Source organism: Dryas octopetala, chromosome 2 (assembly GCF_963921425.1).
Source record: "Dryas octopetala chromosome 2, drDryOcto1.1, whole genome shotgun sequence".
Classification (NCBI taxonomy): Eukaryota; Viridiplantae; Streptophyta; class Magnoliopsida; order Rosales; family Rosaceae; genus Dryas; species Dryas octopetala.
This window is the reverse complement of record NC_141367.1, coordinates 19,994,484-20,018,053: the sequence shown is the minus strand read 5'-3', so window position 1 is coordinate 20,018,053 and position 23,570 is coordinate 19,994,484. Positions and strand designations below refer to the sequence as shown.

The 23,570-nt window shown below is 38.0% G+C and overlaps 2 protein-coding genes across 2 annotated transcripts; both read left to right on the top strand.

Annotated features, from left to right (window-relative positions):
• The first annotated feature begins 3,625 nt into the window (after window positions 1-3,625).
• On the top strand, window positions 3,626-5,875 carry LOC147293876 (1-aminocyclopropane-1-carboxylate oxidase homolog 1-like). The gene is made up of 3 exons (XM_086231445.1): window positions 3,626-4,223; window positions 4,354-4,675; window positions 5,231-5,875. The coding sequence occupies exons 1-3, from the start codon at window positions 3,703-3,705 to the stop codon at window positions 5,492-5,494; spliced, it is 1,107 nt and encodes a 368-aa protein (XP_086087571.1). The 5' UTR covers window positions 3,626-3,702; the 3' UTR covers window positions 5,495-5,875.
• Window positions 5,876-12,814: 6,939 nt separating this feature from the next.
• LOC147293875 (1-aminocyclopropane-1-carboxylate oxidase homolog 1-like) lies at window positions 12,815-15,073 on the top strand. The gene is made up of 3 exons (XM_086232417.1): window positions 12,815-13,642; window positions 13,773-14,094; window positions 14,649-15,073. Exons 1-3 carry the CDS (start codon window positions 13,119-13,121, stop codon window positions 14,898-14,900), a joined length of 1,098 nt encoding a protein of 365 aa, XP_086088543.1. The 5' UTR covers window positions 12,815-13,118; the 3' UTR covers window positions 14,901-15,073.
• Window positions 15,074-23,570: the final 8,497 nt, after the last annotated feature.

Genomic DNA, 23,570 nt, shown 5'->3' with positions numbered 1-23,570 from the left:
GGGGATGGGCTGGGTTGGGGGGGAGGAGCAAGGGACGGGCTGAGGATGGATGCAATCAGGTGGGGTGTGTCTTAGGTAGTACAAGCCAGGAGGTTCTTAGTTAGGCCTCCACTTTTTCATGGGTTTCACTAAGCCTACCTAAGAAGGTTCATTTAAGTTAGAGAGGATTTACTAAGCCCCATTTTTTTTAATCTCAAGCTCACCAAACATGGGATTAGAGTCTTAACTAAGCCAATCCCTGTTAAGAAGGTGAAACAAACAGGCCCTTACGAAGGGCCTAGGCCTAGCCTATTGGAAATAGGGTTGGCCTGACCCAACTCGCGGAATGAGCTCTATGGTAATGTCATACCTATGCTCATTCCAGCATGATCATATTGAATAATTCCAGTAACAAAAATCAAACTATTTTCCAATGAAATCCTCATAATGGGTGTAATTTGGTAATAAACACCCACAATAAATGTTTTTCCAAGTGATGGGAATTTCAAACTCAAAGGGGCTCAAAGGTTTTGAATACCCCCTTTCATGGGTATCTCATTCTCATATAAAATGTAACGCATTTTCATAATTGTGCTTACCGATCATTGAAATGAAATATCATACTCATTCCAAAGCCTAAATTCGCAAACTAAACAAACCATTAGGGCCAAAAAAATCTAGGACCAAATAGGTTTTCGGCCCTCCTTTAATTGGGGTAGACCACATGCCCATAATCTCAATTTATGTAAAAAGATAAATCCTTATTTTTTGTGGCTTTGGTTCTTAGGAAGATAATCTATAGTGGTTGCGGTGTATGGTAGCAATTTGCAAACTTTTCAATAATTCCCACTTGAGTCCGCTAGCTTTTTTTTTCAATTCTATGACCCACATCTTTTCCACATTACATACTTTAAGTTCATTCTGTCAAATTTTAATTGGGGCAGGTGCCTCAGAATATGTAAACGCGACTCATTGATGGAATCGACTTGAGCATATAATGTGCAAAAGATCGTGGACCATATAATTGAAAAACAAGTTTACAAACTCAGGTGGGAATTACGATAAAGTTCGCCAACTGTTGCTATTATTAAGCTTTTTAAACTTAATAAAAGCTGGTAGCTTTTTTTTAAGGGTATATTTGGAAAATACAAATTTAACCATTTTTCTTTTCTCTACACATCCTTTACTCTTACACACTTCATACACCTTTTTATTTTTTTTTTTATAATTTCTCAATAAACACCCCCAATATTACCAACACCCTCACCTAAAAAAAAAAAAAAAAAACTTACAGCCAACCTCACCCCTACGCACAGCCACTGACTTTGCCGTTGCCGGAGCATGTCCTCCTCCTTTCTTTCTCTTCCTTTCTCTCTCTTTCTCTTTCTTCTTCACTTTATCTTCCTCTTTCTCTTCCTCTAACTTTCTCTTCCTCCCACTTTCTCTTCCTCTTTCGTCGACCTCTAGATCAAAGGTCAGAGACGTCCGATTTGGAGGCCGTGTCCGGCAAGGGGGTGCGAAAGAGAAAGAAAGAGGGAGAGAAAGACAAAGACAAAGATAAAGATAAAAGAGAAAGAGAAAGAGAGGGCACCGCTGGAGACAAGATTGGTGGCAAGTGGCTGGAGGCGGAGAGCTGAGGATGTTCCAGGTTTTTTGCTTTTTTTTTTTTTTTTTTGATCATTTAGAATTTTTTTGTTGTCTTATATGGTCTTTTGTTGTTGGGTTTTGATTGTCATTTCACATATCGAATAAAAGGGGTGTGTAGTGAAAAAAATTTAGGCGTGCAAATAGTTAAGTTTTCTTTGGTGTAGCTACTAAGCCTACTATACATGCGTCAGTTAAAGGATGAAAACAGTAATAAATATCCCAATTAACATGTTTGTTAACAAGTAATGAAAAGAGAACCTTACTTCTAGGCAAGGAATAAAATTTCGGGTTTCGAGGAAATTTCGATGGAAATTTCGATGGAAATTTCGACGGAAATTTCGAAGATTTTTAAATTTCGACAAAAATTAGACGGAAACGATGGAAATTGCTATCAAAGACGGAAATTTTGAATGAAATTTTACCATATATTTATTTAACATATTATCTACTATATTGATAAAAAACATTGAAGAAACCAAATTATATGGTAGATTTCATGTGATATGTGATAAATATAATGCGCGCTGGAGGTAAATACTGTTAAATAAAATTAATATAATGAATAAATAAAATTATTATATTTTTTATACTCTATAATCTATACACTAAACCCAATACTTTATATGTCATAATATTACATTAAACCCCATACACTCTATATTTTTTAAGATATGATATAAAATATTAAGATTTATGCCCTTTAGAGTTTTTAATTATTTTTTATATAAAAATGTATTATGATTTAGGGTTTAAAGATAACTAAACGAAATCCCAAAACAATCAAACGAAACTCCAAATTTTTATTTTTTTTCCAATTGCCCAAAGATTTCAAATCCTAATTGACCCTAAACTTTTTTTTTTCTCTTTTTTTCTTTTCTTTTTTTTTTCTTTTCTTTTTTTTTTCTTTTTTTTTTCTTTTTTTTTCTTTTTCTTTCCTTTTTTTTCCTTTTCTTTTTTTCTTCTTTCCTTCCTAATCCTACTTCCACTTCTCCACGTGATGGATGGCGTGAGCATTGAGCATAACTGCATAAGTTGTGCTGTTGTGCAGAACCTTTTTCTTCCTTTTTGACTTTTCCAGTTTTCCTTCCTTTTTCTTTTTTTTCTTTTTCTTTCCTTTTCTTTCCCTCCTGGCTTCCATCTTCTTCGCTTCATTTCTTTTCTCCCAGCCGCCGCGACTCACTCAGCAAGTCAGCATATGGTATAATATCAAACCTCCTTCTCTTCTCTCTCCTCCTGTCCTCCCTCTCCAGCGCCACTCTCTCTCTCCCAAGTCCCTCCCTCCCCTGATCTGATTTTCTTCCTCCCCACTCTCTTCTCTCTTCTTTCTCCTTCCTCCCCAATCACGTAGTGGCTGACTTTGTAACTGGCAAGGAGAAGACAGACATAAAAATGGTGGGTTTGTTGCTCGAAACGAAATTTCGCCGAAATTTTGACAAATTTCGGCGAAAAATTCATGAACTAGTGTTAAAATTTCCATACCCTCAAAAAACGAAATTTTCGACGAAATTTCGCCGAAAATTTCGAAATTTAACTCCTTGCTTCTAGGGATGACAAAATTCCCTGCCTCCGAAAATCTTCGGGGGGACCTACTTTGATTAAGCAAGTATGATAATATTATTTTCATCCCCACCCTGTCCCGTTCCGCCTCATTTCATATATCTGTTTAATAAAAATTCATATACCAGTTTAATAAAAAAATTTATATTATATAATTATATTTTTATTTTTGTTGTCTTTAAAATTTAATGGTATTATTTTTATGATTTAGTATTATTGTAATGTAATATAATAAACTTAAATGTATTTTATTTATATTATATTATGTGTTTATGTTGAGTTGGTATGTTATGTTATTAATAAAAAAATAATATTGGCACCGAATACCCAATGAAGACCCGATTACCCAGCAGGATTGGTACTGTATAGGCGAACCCGACCCGATGCCATAATTTACTTACAAGAACTGAGGCAAGTATGGTCCATAAAAGATATCCTGCATTTTCAGTAAGAGATTTGCATATTGAAGCTTAAAAGTTGCCAGGTTTTGACATTTTGTCCAAAAACAAGTATAAGAAAATGGTCCCCGGCAATGCAAGGAACCAAGACCGCCTGCAACAGCTAAAGGCCTTCGATGAATCAAAATCAGGTGTCAAAGGGATCGTCGACGCCGGCATCACCAAAATCCCACCAATTTTCGTCCGGCCGCCGGGAGACCCCACCGGCGACGATCCAAGTTCCGGCCTACCAACCCAAACCCAATTTAGTATCCCAGTTGTCGACCTTGCTGACACTGCCGGAAGGCGTACCGATGTGGTCGACGGCGTTCGGCGGGCCGCAGAGACTCTGGGGTTCTTCCAGGTGGTGAACCATGGGATACCCAATAGAGTGTTGGAGGATATGCTGAAGGCGGCACGTGGGTTCCACGAGCTGCCGACGGAGGAGAAGGCTGAGTACTATACTAGGGAGCTGATGAAGAAGGTCAAGTTTGGAAGTAACTTTGATTTGTATCAGTCAAGATTTGCTAATTGGAGGGATAGTTTGTTTTGTGTCATGGGTCCTGAGCTTCTTGATCCTCAAGAATTGCCTGTGGTTTGCAGGTATGATTCTTTATGAATGGGGGGCATTGATTTTTCAAAGGTTTGTTGTTGGTATTTGGTTCTAGTGAAACATATGACAAATGAATCTCATCCTAGTTGGTGTTTGGTTTTTTTGTTATCTAATTTGCAGAGATATAACTATGGAGTACTCTGAGAAAGTTCAGGAATTAGGGGTCACTTTGTTTGAATTGCTATCCGAGGCACTTGGGCTCAAATCTGACCATCTTATAGGCTTGGATTGTGCAAAGGGGCATCTTATTCTCAGTCACTACTATCCACCATGCCCTGAGCCTGAACTGACAATGGGCACTAGCAAACACTCAGATCCTGATTTTCTCACAATTCTACTTCAAGACCATGTTGGTGGACTCCAAATTCTGTATGAAAACCAGTGGATTGATGTCCCTCCTGTGCCTGGAGCTCTAGTAGTGAACATTGGAGATTTCTTGCAGGCAAGTCCTCTATACGTTTCCTGAAATGCTTTTCACTATTCATTCATTGCAAGAGTTGCTAATAGGCAAGCATTTCCTGAAATGGATTTCTATAATATACCTTTTGAGTTGCCATCGTCATTAGTCATATTATGTATCTGTTCAGGAGTCATTGCACCGCTATTGAATTTTCAGATTCCCCTCATATATGTATCTATAATATAACTTCAGACAGGGTAGACCAAGCATTCTTGTTTTTACATTGGGATAGTGAATTATTAGTGATCACATGACAATCATCTGATCACTTGAGTAGTTGAGTGGTTGAGTGATGCAAGTACAAATAAGAACTTAATTGCAATGACTTGAACAGAACTATGGTATGTGATCACTAGTTCAATAGGATGCATTTTTGTGCACATACTTAATTGCATTTTGGGAGCCAGAGCTGTTTTTGAGCTAAGTCAGGAAATTTTGTCTTCTCCTCCCCCAATACTGATACAGATTGTGAAAACATATATTTTTACAATTGCTATCGAATTTCTTGAAAAGATTGCTTCTGTTGTATTCTTGCAGCTTATATCCAATGACAGATTTAAGAGCGTGGAGCATCAGGTGCTTGCCAACCAAGCAGGACCAAGAGTATCTGTGGCATGCTTCTTTACCCTGCATCTTTACCCATCAACAAGGTTGTACGGTCCGATAACTGAACTGTTGTCAGAAGATCATCCCCCTGTATACAGGGAAACCTCACTGCAAGACTTCATTGCTTATTATGACAGAAAAGGGCTTGATGGGAACTCTGCACTAACGCATTTCAAGTTGCAAAGGCAACAATGAATTATGGCACCAGATTCGATTTGTGGCTCTTAACATAAGTACATAAGCCCAGATGAAGTAGAGATGTTATAAGCTTTGTGACCCTTGATGTCAGCTCTTTCTAAGTGAGACCGAACTTCATCAGTCAGATTACCTATGGCATAAGAAAGTCTTGATTTTTGTTCCTTGGTCAGTTGCCTTGAAAAGAAAAAGATTGCAATACAAAGGCTCAATAAGCAGGGATTGGACGCAAATGGACTCTTGTATACAAGTAATACAATGCAGTCCAGATAGTTCTGAATAGTGAATATGAAGTCTTGTGTCGGGAAATCTAAACTTTGTTTGGTATCCTTTTGGGAAATTTTTTATATCATCTCAATTAATATAAATAGTTACTAGGCCTGATGAACCGACTCTAATTCGGCCTTATTTTTAGGGCTTTGGGTTGGCCCGACCAAATATTATGGGTAGGCCTATTCCGGCCAAGCCCAAATTACGAATTATAGTTGGAAAAAAAATTAATTTTTTTGATATATTAGAATTAAGTAAAGTCTTTAATTCAATTGGTGTAATGATAAAATGTGACTCTAAGTCATGTTAATTTTTTAATTAAATAAATAGATAAATGGGCCCAACCCTATGGCCTACTCAAAGGCCTAAAGATTTTTAGGCCCTTGAGTAGGGCCTAGGCCTAGCCTATTAGAAATAGGCTGGCCCGACTCGGCTCGCGGAATGAGTTCTTTGGTAATGTTATACCTATGCTAGCTCATTCCTGCAGGATCTGAATGAATAATTCTAGCAACAAGAATCAAAACTATTTTCCAGTGATTTCCTCATAGTGAGGGTAATTTAGTAATAAATACTCACAATAAATATTTTCTTAAGTGATAGAAATTGCAAACCTAAAGGGGTTCAAGGGTTTCTAATTTCCCCCCTTTATCTCATTCTCTAATAAAATGTAATGCATTCCTATAATTGTGGTTACCAAACATAAAAAAAAAAAAATTTCATACATATTCCGAGTTCTAAATTCGCGAACTAAACAAACCTTTAGGGCCAAAAAAGTCTAGGACCACTATAGATTACCCACCTTTAATAGGGCCAAGCTACATGCTCATAATCTTAATTTATGCAAAAAAAGATAAATCCTTATTAAACCTACTATTTTTTTTTTTTTTGTTGCTTTGGTTCTTAGGTAGGTAATCTATAGTGGTTGCGGTGTAATTGTTGTAATTTATGAAAGGCTTCATTATAGTAACAATCCGCAAACTTTACCATAATTCCCACTTGAGTCCGCAAGCTTTTTTCTTCGATTCTAATGCCCTCAACTTTTCCACTTACATACTTAAGTCCATTTCATTAATTTTTTTAAGGGTGCCACAATATGCATACGTGACTTATTGACTGAATCAACTTAAACATGTAACGTACAAAAGTTTATGGATCATATTATCAAGAAAAAAGTTCACAAACTCAAGTGTTTTTTTTAAGAGCAAATTATAATTTACACCCTTCAAGTTTGGAATGTTTCACAACTTACATCCTATAGTTTCAATTTTTTCAATTTAGTACCTAACGTTTTGATTTACTTACAGTTAACTATTGTCATATTTTTTATTGTCTAATTTTACGTTAATTGATGATTTGATAGTTGCGAATCCACATTTTTGCCAACCTATAAGGCCGAATGACCTATGTGTGTGTGCATTTTCAATACATCAAGTTTGATGGATTTTGGGAGGTCGTTCAAAAACCAAAAATTCATATCAAATTGTTGAAAAACTTATTATGGGGCGGTCTGGGAGGTTGTTCGGACATACAAGCCAACAGTATGTGGGACCTGCAACTGCCACGTCATCAATTAACGTCTGATTAGACAGTCAGACAGGCGACAGTAGTCAATTGTAAGTAAATCAAAATGTTAGGTACCAAATTGAAAAAATTGAAATGTAGAGTGCAAGTTGTAATTTACTCTTTTTTAAGGTTATATTTGAAAAATACTAATTTAAGTTTTCACAAAAATGAAATTCTTAGTTTTAACTTTTAAGTATAGCTATTATACACGCGTCAATTAAAGGATGAAAAAAGTAACGTAAAGATAAACATTACTTTCAACCAGGACCAAGGAATAAAATTTCGGGTTTCGAGGAAATTTCGATGGAAATTTCCACGGAAATTTCGAAGATTTTAAAATTTCGACAAAAATTCGACGGAAATTTTGAATGAAACTTTACCATATGTTTATTTAACATATTATCTACTACTTTGATAAAAAACATTGAAAAAACCAAATTATAGGGTAGATTTCATGTGATATGTGATGAATATAATGCGCGCTGGAGGCAAATACTGTTAAAAAAATGCTTCACTAATTAATAATTACTTCAATAACACCTCAATTTTATTTTTACTACAATATTGCCACGTGAATTACAAAAGTAATCATTACCACATAAAGTTTCTAGGAGGTTCAAAATTTCCGCTGTCTTCAGTATCATCGTGTCCAGAGTAGATGTAATGCGAAGAATAATCATCCCAAGATACTTCTCCAACATAATTTTGCATGTAATTGCCAACATGCCAACCATATGGATCAGGAACCTGTTGTGGTTGAATTTTCCCATAAGCATACTCATTTGAAGAATTTGTCTCTTGTTGTGCCAATGAGTTACTATCAGACTCAACCAAATAAGGCAGATGTGGTAGGTAGAATATTGGAGGGTTTTGCCCATAATTGTAATTGTCACTTCATATCATATTCATATTACCAATTGGCAATTCCATATTACTAATTTGTAATTTCATATCATATCACCAATTTCATTTCCATATTACTAATTTAATATTAATTATTAATTTATTACCAACTCCATATTAATTTCACTAATTCTAAATTACCAATTCGGCAATTCCATACATGATACATATTAGATACTATTAAGTATTAACAAATCATACAAATTCCATATTAATTATTAACAAATCATACCAATTCCAATTTCATATCATATCATCACTTTCAACTTCCATATCAATATTTATATATCATACAAATTACACAAATCATACAAATCAAAATCAACCTAAAATTATACAATCAATTCCAAAATTATACAATTAAAGATTCAAAATTAACCCAACATCATACAAATTATACAAATCAAAATCAACCCAAAATCATACAACTAATTCCAAATCTATATAAATCAACCCAAGATCAATATAATTTATCTTATATAAATCAAGTAATCAACCCAAGATCAATCAGCCAAACTTTATTGTAAATTGTAATAAGTTAATAAATTTAGAGCCATATTTGTTACCCCCCAACAGTTTTGTAGAAATTATCAATTAGTAAGGAATTAAATGATACAAACAAAAAAGTTCTCTTATTTACCACATATTTTCTACTTTTATATCCTTAGATCCATGCACGAATATGACAGACCAATTTTGGCCCATTATTGACGAAGTCAAAGGCCAACTTGTAGATGCAATTGATTGCTTTACTAGGATGGCCATTATTCAAAGATGGCTCTAAGATCTAAGTAGGTTAATAACACATTAACACAAAAAAAAAAAAAAAAAAAACTCAACAATCAGCCACAGTCCGAGACTTCGAGGTGAAATCACTGTTGTGTTTGGCACTTTGGCTGTATACTCACAGTGAGAGAGAAAGGCCGGAGACTTCGAGGTGGCCGGAGTTGCTGCGAAGATGGCCGGAGTCCGAGAACAGAAACAGAGATCGGCGCTGCTGCAAGCCGAGAAGACGGAGGAGAGAGGCAAGATAGAGAGAAGAGAGAGAGGCGACTAGCAAGCCGAGAGAGGCGGTGCTGCAGATTGGGTTTCAGTCTTTCAGATCGAGAAAGGTGTGCGATGCTTCAGGTGAGGCGTGCGTGACTGCGTGAGGGTTAGGCTGTTAGCTGGGTAGCCTGGGTGCATGGGTATTTGAGCAAAATTTCACTCAAATTCAAAAAAATTTGAGTTTACCCTATTCGAAATTTTGGTCGAAATTTTGAATATTTCGCCAAAATTTTCTGAAATTTTGTCGAATTCGTGTTAAAATTTCAGACCCCCTGAAAATCAAAATTTTCGAGAAAATTTCACTGAAAACTTCGAAATTAAAACCCTTGACCAAGACTGACACTGAGGCAAGTAGCGTCTATGAAAAGATAATTTTGCATTTTGAGTGTAGAGATTCTGCATATTGGTCTTAAAAGTTGCTAGATTTTGGCATTTGTCCATGTTATCATTGTGGAGACAAAGTCATTTGGCAGGCAGGGTGGAGCTAGAAAATTTGATTGTGGGGCCAAATCATAAAATGCAAAGCTTGATTTTTCTTTTTTAACATGTATGATAACCTATTAATTGTATTAGATTACTAAACATTTATAACTTTATGAAAAGAAGGTTTTTTACGGTAGTGCATGTTATGCAATTTTATTATTATTGACGTTGGAATGCAATTTTTTATCATCATATATTATATATAAGAGTTGAATAGGGTGGGGTCCCAAAGCTTAATTATATCCATTTTTATATCTATGAGTAGACTTATACAAAAAATAGTAAAAATATTGAAATAAGTTGGGGGGGGAAGACTCATGTGGCCTATTGCAAAGCTCCGCCACATGTGATTGACAAGTTGGAATTGTTGAAATTCTATCCATTTCCAGAAGGCCGATGCATGCACCCATTGTCAAATGTGTCAGGCAGTGGACCAGTGGTGATTGGAGCTTGACAAAATGGCCTCCTCCCAAGGCCATAATAATTAAGCAAGCCACTCATCTGAGGGAGAGCTAGTGATTCGAGCGAGTTCTACTCTGATTTCCTCCCACGTGGTAGGGCCCACGCAATTGAAGCTCTCAGCAATTGAAGCTCTCAACTTTTTTTCATCTCACCCTTAACTCTGAGGCCTTCCACTATGCTGCCGGATTGTGTGACCCAAAACCCTTTTTGGGCCATAAATGGGTCACACCTTAACACTATAGGCCGGAAAATGTGACCCAAAATGGGGTGTAACCTAAAGTGTAACCCAAAAGAGGGTTTCAGTGTGACCCATTTTGTGGTGTGATCCAAATCCACTTTATCAGCCCATGTGAAGAGAGAGAAACCGGAGCTGGGTGAAGAGAGAGGTGGGCCCCGCGCCTGTGAGAGCTGACAAGCGGCTGCTGTTGCTAACGCAGGTGTCGGCTGACGCAAGCAAACTCGGTTGCAGCGCCTGGCTTCCTCGGCGCTTGACGCGTGGCTGGCTGGTTGACTCACCAACGGTCCAGATGAGATGACCGTTGGTGATCAACGGCTGCTGCGTTTTGCCATTTTTTTTTTTTTTTTAGATGGGCCGGAAATGGATCAAAGGCTGAGATTAATGGACCGTTGATAATCAACGGTCCAGATCGGCCATATCCTTTTTTTTTAACAAATATTTAATAAATCATTTAAAATAGATATAATATCCGAAAAATTGCCAAAAAATTTCAAAAAAATTTTAAAAAATTCCCCAAACCCTCCAACAGCTATATTTTCAAATGGGTCTATATATATCACACAACACTCATATGGTTTCATCACAATTTACAACCTTTGTTTACCAAATTTACACAAAATTTTTTTTTCTTTGTCATGGCTCCAAGAGGAAGTGCTTGGGTGGTAGCTGAAGATGAAGCCCTAGTGATGGCATACCTAGAGAGGTCTCCCGACGGTTGTCTTGGTGCCCAAATTAGAGCCGCCATGCTTTGGGAACAAATTTATGAAATTTTCAAGCGTAACATGGGGGGTGAAACAATTCGTAAGGTTGGCGGTGTTAAAGCACGATTCAAAGATATTGCGCGTGATTGCAACAAATTTTATGCTTGCTTATTGGAGGCCGAGCGAATGCGTGCAAGCGGTGCAAATGATGCCAATGTGGTAAGTTTTTATGCATTTATATATTTGCATGATTATTTTTCGTTTTATCCAATTATCAAGCATATTTATATATTTGTATAATTATTACATGTTTTGTTTATAAATGAAGCATATTTATATAATGGTATTACTATTTTATTGTTTTGTATATGTATCAAACATATTTATATATTTGTATGATTATTTTTTGTTGTGTTTATAAATGTAGCATATTTATATAATGATATTATTATATTGTATTTTGTTTATCTATCAAGCATATTTATATATTTGTATGATTATGGTTTTTGTTTTGTTTATAAATGTAGCAAATTTACTATTTATTTAAGTTATGTTTGCATTTCCACAAGAAAATTTATATATTTTAATTTTTATTTTATTATTGTAGTTTACGCAAGCACTTGAAGGCTTTCGAAACAAGACTGGATTCAAGTTTCCATGGGTGCACATTTGGGGAAAAATAAAGGAAAGTGCAAAGTATGCTGCGGTTCATGCTCCTGTTCGGGTTAGTGATTCAGAGACCCCCGCCACCGACGATGCCGACACTCCCGCCGATGATGATCCCGAGGAGACCGATCCAGTCATACCACTTGGCGAGGACGAAAACCCACCACCATTCCAACCAATAGGTTCCTCGCGGCCAAGGCCACCAGGGAGAAACCATGCAAAACGGGCCAAGGCAGCCGAGCCCGTCCAAACTCATATGGTTGAGGCAGTAGATCATTATAATGAAAATTCAAGAATTTTCATACAAACGAGAGTTGACAGAGAGCGTGCAAGGAGTGAAAGGGACGCCGCAAAGGAAGCAAGAGAAAGGATGAGGATCGAGAGGCAGCTAGAATGGGAAGAACAAAATATTATGGGCCAAGACCTCTCCAAAATGAATGATGTGCAACGGATGTATTGGGAGCAAAAGATGGCTGAAGTCATTGCAAGAAGGCAAATGCGTGCTAACCACCATTCGGAGTGCACTCCATCTGGATACTACCCGGATCTTTCCAACCTCACTCACTCAAACCAGGGGTACCCGCCTAATAATTAGAATTAGACCTTGCTCTTTAATTATGTTTTTTAGTTTGAATGTTAATCTTGTTTTAAATTATGTTTGCTCTTTAATTGTATCCTTTAATTTGATCGTCAATCTTGTTTTAAGTCATGGTTTGCTATTTATTCAATACATGTTTGCATTTCCATCCAACATTGGATTCTCCCTTATTAACCACAGACTGATGCATGCTTTACAGTAGACAAGACTGATGCATGCTTTACAGTAGACAAGACTGATGCATGCTTCACAGTAGACAAGACTGATGCATGAAATGACTACACCATCATAAAGCAAATGAATGTGGACCATTCATTCCTTATCTCAAATGCAAGTGGTTTCAGTATAAATACCACTATATTTACCATGTTACACTCAATCTTATCCCTCCGGCCCACTGTAGATCATTTTAGAACTTCTCTTAACTCTCATACACGCTCACTCTCAAACTCACCCTCACTGCTGTGGAAGGCCTTAAGTGAGTGAGTGAGAGTTGAGTGCGCTCTCCTCCTTGTAAATCCTTCTCAGATTAGTGATTGTGTGTGCTCAAGTGGATGTAGGCAGTTTAGCCGAAGCACTCTAAATCTGTGTGTTCATTTTTGTGCGTGGTTGTGTGTGTTGATTGTGTTTGCAGTGTGAATGAGTTTAACAGCCAGATAGAAATCCAAACAGTCCAAAAACAAGTACAACAAAATGTTCTCCGGCATTAATGCAATGAACCAAGACCGCCTGCAACAGCTAAAGGCCTTCGATGAATCAAAATCAGGTGTCAAAGGGATCGTCGACGCCGGCATCACCAAAATCCCACCAATTTTCGTCCGGCCGCCGGGAGACCCCACCGGCGATGACCAAAGTTCCGGCCTACCAACCAAAACCCAATTTAGTATCCCAGTTGTCGACCTTGCTGACACTGTCGGAAGGCGTGCCGATGTGGTCGACGGAGTCCGGCGGGCCGCAGAGACCCTGGGGTTCTTCCAGGTGGTGAACCATGGGATACCCATTAGGGTGTTGGAGGATATGCTGAAGGCGGCACGTGGGTTCTTCGAGCTGCCGACAGAGGAGAAGGCTGAGTACTATACTAGGGAGCGGATGAAGAAGGTCAAGTTTAGGAGTAACTTTGATTTGTATCAGTCAAGATTTGCTAATTGGAGGGATAGTTTGAATTGTGTCATGGGTCCTGAACGTCTTGATCCTCAAGAATTGCCTGTGGTTTGCAGGTATGGTTCTTTATGAATGGGGGACATTGATTTTTCAAAGGTTTGTTGTTGGTATTTGGTTTTAGTGAAACATATGACAAATGAATCTCATCCTAGTTGGTGTTTGGTTTTTTTGTTATCTAATTTGCAGAGATATAACTATGGAGTACTCTGAGAAAGTTCAGAAATTAGGGGTCACTTTGTTTGAATTGCTATCCGAGGCACTTGGGCTCAAATCTGACCATCTTATAGGCTTGGATTGTGCAAAGGGGCATCTTATTATCAGTCACTACTATCCACCATGCCCTGAGCCTGAACTGACAATGGGCGCTAGCAAACACTCAGATCCTGATTTTCTCACAATTCTACTTCAAGACCATATCGGTGGACTCCAAGTTCTGTATGAAAACCAGTGGATTGATGTCCCTCCTGTGCCTGGAGCTCTAGTAGTGAACATTGGAGATCTCTTGCAGGCAAGTCCTCTATACGTTTCCTGAAATGCTTTTCACTATTCATTCACTACAAGAGTTGCTAATAGGCAAGCATTTCCTGAAATGCATTTCTATAATATACCTTTTGAGTTGCCATCTTCATTAGTCATATTATGTATCTGTTCAGGAGTCATTGCACCGCTATTAATTTTTCAGATTCCCCTTATATGTATCTATAATATAACTTCAGACAGAGTAGACCAAGTATTCTTGTTTTTACGTTGGGATAGTGAATTATTAGTGATCACATGACAATCATCTGATCACTTGAGTAGTTGAGTGGTTGAGTGATGCAATTACAAATAAGAACTTAATTGCAATGACTTGAACAGAACTGTGGTCTGTGATCACTAGTTCAATATGATGCATTTTTGTGCACATACTTAATTGCATTTTGGGAGCTAGAGGTGTTTTTGAGCTAATTCAGGAAATTTTGTCTTCTCCTCCCCCAATACTGATACAGATTGTGAAAACATATATTTGTTACAATTGCTATTGAATTTCTTGAAAAGATTGTTTCTGTTGTATTCTTGCAGCTTATATCCAATGACAGATTTAAGAGCGTGGAGCATCAGGTGCTTGCCAACCAAGCAGGACCAAGAGTATCTGTGGCATGCTTCTTTACCCTGCATCTTTACCCATCAACAAGGTTGTACGGCCCGATAACTGAACTGTTGTCAGAAGATCATCCCCCTGTATACAGGGAAACCTCACTGCAAGACTTCATTGCTTACTACTTCAAAAAAGGGCTGGATGGGAACTCTGCACTAACACATTTCAAGTGCTAAAGGCAATGAAATATGGCACCAGATTCGATTTGTGATCTTAACATATGTTCCTTCAATTTTTTTTTATTTTTTGTTTTTTTTTTTTATGGCATGTAAGCCCAGATGAAGTAGAGATGTTATAAGCTTGGAGACCCTTGATGTCAGCTCTTTCTAAGTGAGACCGAACTTCATCAGTCAGATTGATTAGGCATAACTCATAAGAAAGTCTTGCTTTTTTTTCTTTGGTCAGTAGGACTTGCATTGAGAAGAAAAAGATTGCAATACAAAAGCCCAATAAGCAGGGATTGGATGCAAATGGGCCGGAGTCCACATCCTCAACCCATTATTATCGGGTCAAACGACAAACAAACCTAAAATCAAACTACAAATGCACACTAACAACGGACCTGGATCCTCTGCCAGGCAAATTATACCAGATTGGTACCAGGCTTTTAATCCAAGCCCTTCAGTTTTCTTTAATAACTGAGATGTTGCCACATCACCCAACTTCTTATTTTCAGATTGGTACACTGCCCAGACCCACCCCACGGCCACCTCCCTCCCCTCCTTTCCTCCTCTCCCACAGTCCCCAATTCCCCACCTCCTCCCATTTTTTCCCTCTTCCCTTCTCTCTCCTCAACTCTCTCGGCATGATGACGGTGGTGTAAGCAAAGCCTCCAAGTCTGAAACTCACTTCTTCCCATACTCACCCTCTTGAATCACATCCAGAATTTTTGTGGGCATGGTGTGATGGTGAACCTTCAACAAGAAAGAAGCCCAAGCCGCAGGAGTGGGTGGTGCTGTGGGTGCGATGTGCTGATGGTGGTTTGTTTGTTTTTTTTTTTTTAATCTTTTCAATATTATTTTGGCCTATTATTTTATGAAAAAAGAGGATTTTTTGATATGACAAAATCTCAGCCATCAACTTGAATCAAGGGCTGAGATTAAAAATTAGGTACCAGTCTGGTATATTTTACCTGGCAGAGAATCCAGGTCCACTAACAACATCACAAAAACAGAGAAATAGAGAAATAAACAAAACATAAGGCCCAAGCTTAGGTCCAATCCCAAAAAGACAACCATTAATAAAGTGAAGACCATACACTGCCTATAGACTTGTTTGGCCGTTTTTCAACTCTTTTACATGAGTTTTCTTGCTAAAATGAATTAAATATCATAACAACCCTTCCCTGAGATATTCAAAACATGCATCCGTTGACCATGCAATCATCCAAACATGCTTCTGTTGACCATGCACATTGCTGATTGATTTGCTTCACCATTTTCTTTAAGATAAGCTTGTTTTTTCTTTCCTTCAAATCTTAAGAAAACCAGTTTGACTAAACTACTGTTGGTTCTAATTAAAAAAAATTTCATAGTCCAGCAAATGCGTCATTGCCTTCCAAAACATGCTTCAATTGACCATATTGCAGACTGCTTACAGATTTGCTTAACCATTTTCTTAAGATAATCTTATTCATCTTCCCTTTCCTTGAATAAGATTATAGAACTATATAGATAGCTCATAAATGAGACTGGTGGTAGGAATGGAGCCGTAAAGGCTTTTCAAGCTACTTGGCTGAGCATAAGCCACCTCATCAGTTTCTTATTACCTTTGGACAAACTAACAAGTCATCATTTTCACCTTGCATATTTTCATATTACGAGTGACAGACTGACAGCCAGGGACGAAGCTACATACAAGTTGGGGTGGGCTATAGCCCAGGGCAAAATTTTATAATATATATATATATATATATATATATATATATGTTTCTGACTTTCTAAGCCTAGACCACCTATTTTTCAAACATTTGGCCCAACTCAAGCAAGCAGTCCATTTAGTCTATTTCTGATAGCCCACTCTAGTTGACATACACACTCACACACACAAAACTAGTCTAAACTAAACTAAAACACTGGGGTGTATCAGAGAGACTCTTCGGTGAGGCGTGCCCCAGTGCGGCAGCTCTCACATGAGGTGGGACCCACAACTCATGTGAGAGCTGCCGCACTGGGGCATGCCCCATACAAGATTTAGTCGGTGTATCACGCAGTCGTATGCTGAGTCGCAGAACAGTGGCGGCTGGGAGAGAGAGAAATGAAAGGGAGGAACTGAAAAAGAAAGGTCACGGGATGGAAGCCAGGAGGGAAAGAAAAAAAAAAGGAAAGAAAAAGAAAAAAAAGAAAAAGGAAGAAGAAAGGTCACGCTTACGCCGTCACGTGGAGAAGTGGAAGCCAGGATTAGGAAGAAAAGAAGAAAAAAAGAAAAGGAAAGAAAAAGAAAAAATAAAGAAAAAAAAATTTATGGTTGATTAGGGTTTGAGATCTTTGGGCAATTGGAAAAAAAAAAAAAAAAAGTTTGGGGTTTCGTTTGATTCTTTTGGAATTTCGTTTAGTTATCTTTAAACCTTAAATCATAATACATTTCTATATAAAAAATAATTAAAAATACTCTAAATGGCATAAATCCTAATATTTTATATCATATCTTAAAAAATATAGAGTATATAGGGTTTAATGTAATATTATGGCATATAAAGTATAAGGTTTAGTGTATAGATTATAGAATATAAAAAATATAGTAATTTTATTTATTCATTATATTAATTTTATTTAACAGTATTTGCCTCCAGCGCGCATTATATTCATTACATATCACATGAAAGCTACTATATAATTTGGTTTCTTCAATGTTTTTTTATCAATGTAGTAGATAATATGTTAAATAAGCATATGGTAAAGTTTCATTCAAAATTTCCGTATTTTGATAAAATTTATGTCATTTCCGTCTAATTTTTGTCGAAATTTAAAAATCGTCGAAATTTTCTCGAAACCCGAAATTTTATTCTTTGATTAGAATTAGGTAAAGTCTTTAATTCAATTGGTGTAATGATAAAATGTGACTCTAAGTTATGTTAATTTTTTAATTAAATAAAAAGATAAATGGGCCCAACCCTATGGCCTGCCCGAAGGCCTAAAGATTTTTAGGCCCTTGAGTAGGGCCTAGGCCTAGCCTATTAGAAATAGGCTGGCCCGACTCAGCTCGCGAAATGAGTTCTTTGGTAATGTTATACCTATGCTAGCTCATCTAAATGAATAATTCTAGCAACAAGAATCAAAACTATTTTCCAATAATATCCTCATAGTGAGGGTAATTTAGTAATAAATACGCACATAAATATTTTCTCAAGTGATAGAAATTGCAAACCTAAAGGGGTTCAAGGGTTTCTAATTTCCCCCCTTTATCTCATTCTCTAATAAAATGTAATGCATTCCTATAATTGTGGTTACCAAACATAAAAATAAAATTTCATACATATTCCGAGTTCTAAATTCGCGAACCAAACAAACCTTTAGAGCCAAAAAAGTCTAGGACCAAATAGGGGTTGGGCCAACCTTTAATAGGGCCAAGCTACATGCTCATAATCTCAATTTATGCAAAAAAAGATAAATCCTTATTAAACCTACTTCTTTTTTTTTTTTTTGGTGGCTTTGGTTCTTAGGAAGGTAATCTATAGTGGTTGCGGTATAATTGTTGTAATTTATGAAAGGCTTCATTATAGTAACAATCCGCAAACTTTACCATAATTCCCACTTGAGTCCGCAAGCTTTTTTCTTCGATTCTAATGCCCTCAACTTTTCCACTTACACACTTAAGTCCATTCCATTAATTTTTTTTAGGGTGCCACAATATGCATACGTGACTTATTGACAGAATTAACTTAAACATGTAACATACAAAAGTTTGTGGATCATATTATCAGGAAAAAAGTTCACAAACTCATGTGGGAATTATAGTAAAGTTCGCGGACCATATACTTAATGAAAGCTGGTACTGTTTTTTTAAGAGCAAATTATAATTTACACCCCTCAGGTTTGGGGTGTTTCATAACTTACATCCTATAGTTTCAATTTTTTCAATTTAGTACCTAACGTTTTGATTTACTTACAGTTCACTATTGCCATATTTTTTATTATCTAATTATACGTTAATTGATGATTTGACAATTGCGAATCCACATTTTTGCTAACCTATAAGGCCGAATGACCTATGTGTGTGTGCATTTTCAATACATCAAATTTGATAGATTTTGGGAGGTAGTTCAAAAACCAAAAATCCATATCAAACTGTTGAAAAACTTCTTATAGGGCGGTCTGGGAGGTTGTTCGGCCATACAAGCCAACAGTATGTGGGACTTGCAACTGCCACGTCATCAATTAACGTCTGATTAGACAGTCAGACAGACGACAGTAGTCAATTGTAAGTAAATCAAAACGTTAGATACCAAATTGAAAAAATTCAAATGTTGAGTGCAAGTTGTAATTTACTCTTTTTTAAGGCTATATTTGAAAAATACTAATTTGTTGTAAAATATGTAGAGATTAGGGTTTGTGGAAAAGAGGAGGCAGAGAGAAATATATCAGTCGTCATCTTATTCATCTTATAAATATCCTTATATAGAGGTAGGGTTTACTAGGTTTAGAATATTTACTAGTATGCCCCTACAACTAATTACAGGAATAGCCACACATAATAATATATTTACAACACTCCCCCTTGGATATTCCATGTCATTAGTGTTGTCTCTGCTATGCGCTTCTAAGTTGTCTCGTTAAAACCTTGCCAAGTAATAAAAACCCTGTGGGAACAAAAACAACCCTGGTCGAAGGAAAAAGAGTGCAACGCGCGTGAGTGTGGAGTAGTCGCATCAGAACCTCGAAAGTAGGTGAAGTCATATCTTCTGGATCATAAGCAGATAGTATGTCAATGGGAGCGGGGTGCATTAGAGTTGCTACACCAAAACCTTGCCCGGTAAACCCAATGGGAAAAACCCGTGGTCGAAGGGAAAAGATGAGCAAATGTATATATATCAGATCAACACATCTTCAGGATGTACTATGAGTAGGGTGACCATGCCAAGATGTGCCTCATTAAAACCTTGCCAGGTAACAAAACCCAGTGGGACAAAATAACCCTGGACGAAGGACAAAAGAGTACACGATGGTCAAACGAGTATGCTTCGGGATACTCCCCCTGAAGACTACATACTAGGTAAATCATCCAATCTACGCAAACCAATACTTCGAACATGCATCAAGAACGTGGACTTTGGCAGTGACTTGGTGAAGAGGTCTGCATGGTTGTCTTGAGATCGGATCTGCTTGACTTCAATCATCTGATGCTCTTGTTGCTGTTGATCGAAGAAGAACTTCGGAACAATATGCTTGGTGTTGTCTCCTTTGATGAAATCTGTCTTCATCTGCTGGATGCAAGCGGCATTATTCTCATAGATAATCGTTGGTTCATCAGTGGTGGAATTCAGCCCACACGTAGTTCGAACATGCTTGGAAACTGCTCTTAGCCATATACATTCACGAACTGCTTCGTGAAGGGCTAGAATCTCAGCATGATTCGAAGAGGTAGCAACAAAAGGTCTGTTTCGTAGACCTCCAAGATATTGTTGTATTCTCAATGGTAAAGACATAACCAGTTTGAGAACGCGCCTTGTGCGGGTTTGATAGATACCCTACGTCAGCATATCCAACAAGGCGGGCATCGTTCCGAGGATCAAGGGGGTTCGATCCATTCCTTGATGGATAGGGATAGAATAAGCCCATATCCGTCGTACCTCTAAGGTAGCGGAAAATGTCTTTTATGTCATTCCAATGGCGGCGTGTTGGCGCAGAGCTACATCTAATGAGATGTCTGGTCTAGTACATTGAGACAAGTACAATAATGCGCCTATTGCACTTAGATATGGGACTTCTGGTACCAATATCTCTTCGTTATCATCTGTGGGACGAAACGGATCTTTCTTAGGATCTAGACTACGGACGATCATGGGCGTGCTAGAAGGCTTCGCTTTATCCTCATTAAAGCGCCTTAACATCTTCTGGATGTAATTCGATTGATGGACCAAAATTCCATCTGCACGGTGCTCGAGCTCCAGGCCGAGACAGAAGTTCGTTCTCCCAAGATCTTTCATCTCGAATTCCAACTTCAGGTGTTTAGTTGTTTCCTTGATCTCTTCAGGAATACCAATTAGATTCATGTCATCGGCATAAACAATTACAATAGCAAAGCCGGAACTTGTTCTTAATAAACACGCAAGGGCATAAAACATTATTCACATATCCCATCCCGATCAAATACTCAATTAGATGGTTATACCACCTCCGTCCGGATTGTTTCAATCCATAAAGTGAACGCCTCAAACTAATGGAGAGCGTGTTCCGTGGTCTGGAACTATTTGCATCGAGTGTCTTAAGTCCTACGAGAACTTTCATATATATCTCTGTATCAAGATCCCCATAGAGATAAGCAGTGACCACATCCATAAGCTACATACTCAGTTTTTCGGAAACTACCAAACTGATAAGGTAGCGGAACGTTATGACATCCATTACGGGGGAATACACTTCCTCGTAATCAATCCCAGGGTGTTGAGAAAATCCTTGCGCCACTAGACGAGCCTTGTATCTCACAATCTCGTTTTTCTCATTACGCTTCCTTACAAATACTCATTTAAATTCTACAGGTTTAACATGGGTAAGGTGTAGGAACGACAGGCCCAAACACCTTTCTCTTTGTCAAGGAATCTAATTCGACCTGGATTGCTTCTTTCCATTTTGGCCAGTCGTCTCGACGTTGACATTCATCAACGCAGTGAGGTTCGATGTCATCGCTAGTTATGATTTCGGTAGCTACCGCGAATACAAATATATCATCGATGATAATCTCGTTTCGATTCCAGAGCTCACTTAAGCATGCATAATTTATAGATATCTCTATGTTATCGGGAGTGGGTTCTAACGTTGGAGCGTCCCCCAACGCCGTCTCTTCTGGGACGGACCCATAATCCGGAACTATTTCGTGAGATGGATCGATTGAGATCGCGATGTCAAGGGGACTCATTTGTGCCAAATGTATCCTCTTCCGGGAATAAGAGTCCATCGAACCTAGTGGTCAACCTCACTTCTGGGTAGGGACATATGACTGGTTAGCCACTATTGTTGTACCTCGTCCATCTGGGACGACACGTCCTCCTAGGACGGATATCCTTGCAGGCACATTTGCAGCAGGTATATGTGATCTCATCACTTTAGCTAGATCAGAGAATGCGTCTGGCATATTATGAGTTATACTCTGTAGATCTAGAATTCTCCGCACTTCACTATCACATTGTGCGGTTTGGGGATCGAGATGAGACATAGTGGGGACATTCCACGTCAATTCACGTCGTTCTTCAGGAACGGTGACGTTCTTATCTCCCCCTAACGGCGGGAAGACTGTCTCATCAAAGTGACAATCCGCAAATCTAGCGGTAAAGAGATCACCTGTCAAGGGCTCTAAAAAGCGTACAATGGATGGCGATTCATAATCGACATATACGACCATCGTTCGTTGAGGACCCATTTTGGTACGTTGTAGCGGCGCAACTGGCACGTAAACTGCATCCCAAAAACGCGTAAGTACGAAACGTCAGGTTCGTACCCAGTCACCAGCTGTAACGCGGAGTAAGGTTGGGTAGCAGTGGGCCTCAACCGGACCAACATGGCTGCATGCAAGATTGCATAATCCCACGCAGAAATTGGAAGCTTGGTGCGCATAACCAAGGTTCGTGCGATCATTTGTAATCTTTTAATAAACGCTTTTGCGAGACCATTCTGGGTGTGAACATGGGGAACTCGATGTTCAACATTAATCCCAAGGGACATGCAATAATCATCGAAAGTTTTCGATGTAAACTCTCCGGCATTATCAAGTCTTCTGGACTTTATAGGATAATCCGTGTGGTGAGCCTTCTGGGCGAGAAGTTTAGCAAAAGCAGCGTTTCTTGTGGACAATAATGTAACATGTGATCACTTTGTCGATGCGTCAACCAAAACCATGAAATATTTAAATGGTCCGCATGGTGGTTGGATAGGTCCACAAATATTCCCTTGTATCTTTTGCAGGAAAAAGATAGAGTCTTTACTAGTCTTTGCATATGATGGTCTAGTATTTAATTTTCTGAGTGAGCAATTTTGGCATAGTGTTTCACTAAACACAAGATCCTTATTAGTAAGGGGATGCCCGTGTGAAGAATTGAGGAAACGGCGCATCATACTTTGACCTGGGTATCCCAACCGGACATGCCATAGAAAGAAACTGCTCGAATTGGTTAACTTCTGGTTAACTATGTGATTTGCCTCAATCGATCTAATGGTGGTCATATAGAGACCGCTCGATAGACATTTCAATTTCTCCAATGTACGCTTATGGCCATACAAATTGGAGGCTATGCAAAGATATTCCACTCCATTTTCCTCAGTGGTTTCAACGTGATAACCGTTGGCTCGAATATTCTTAAAACTCAACAATGTTTTTCTGGAACTTGGAGAATATAAGGCCTCATTAATGGTAATTCAGTACCATTGGACAACATAAAAATGGGCTTTGCCATGGCCCTCTATCAGGTTGGATTAGCCTGATATGGTTGTCACAGAGGTATGAGTAAGCAATAAGTTTGAAAAATACTTCCGATCTTGAAGTATGGTGTGCATAGTAGCATTATCTGCCAGACAACAAACTTCCCCACTAAATATGCTTATTCATAAATTTAATTCAATGGATCACATGTATGAAAATAACTTGATTGAATTAAATCATATTCGAACATAACCAAATTTCCAAAACAAATAATC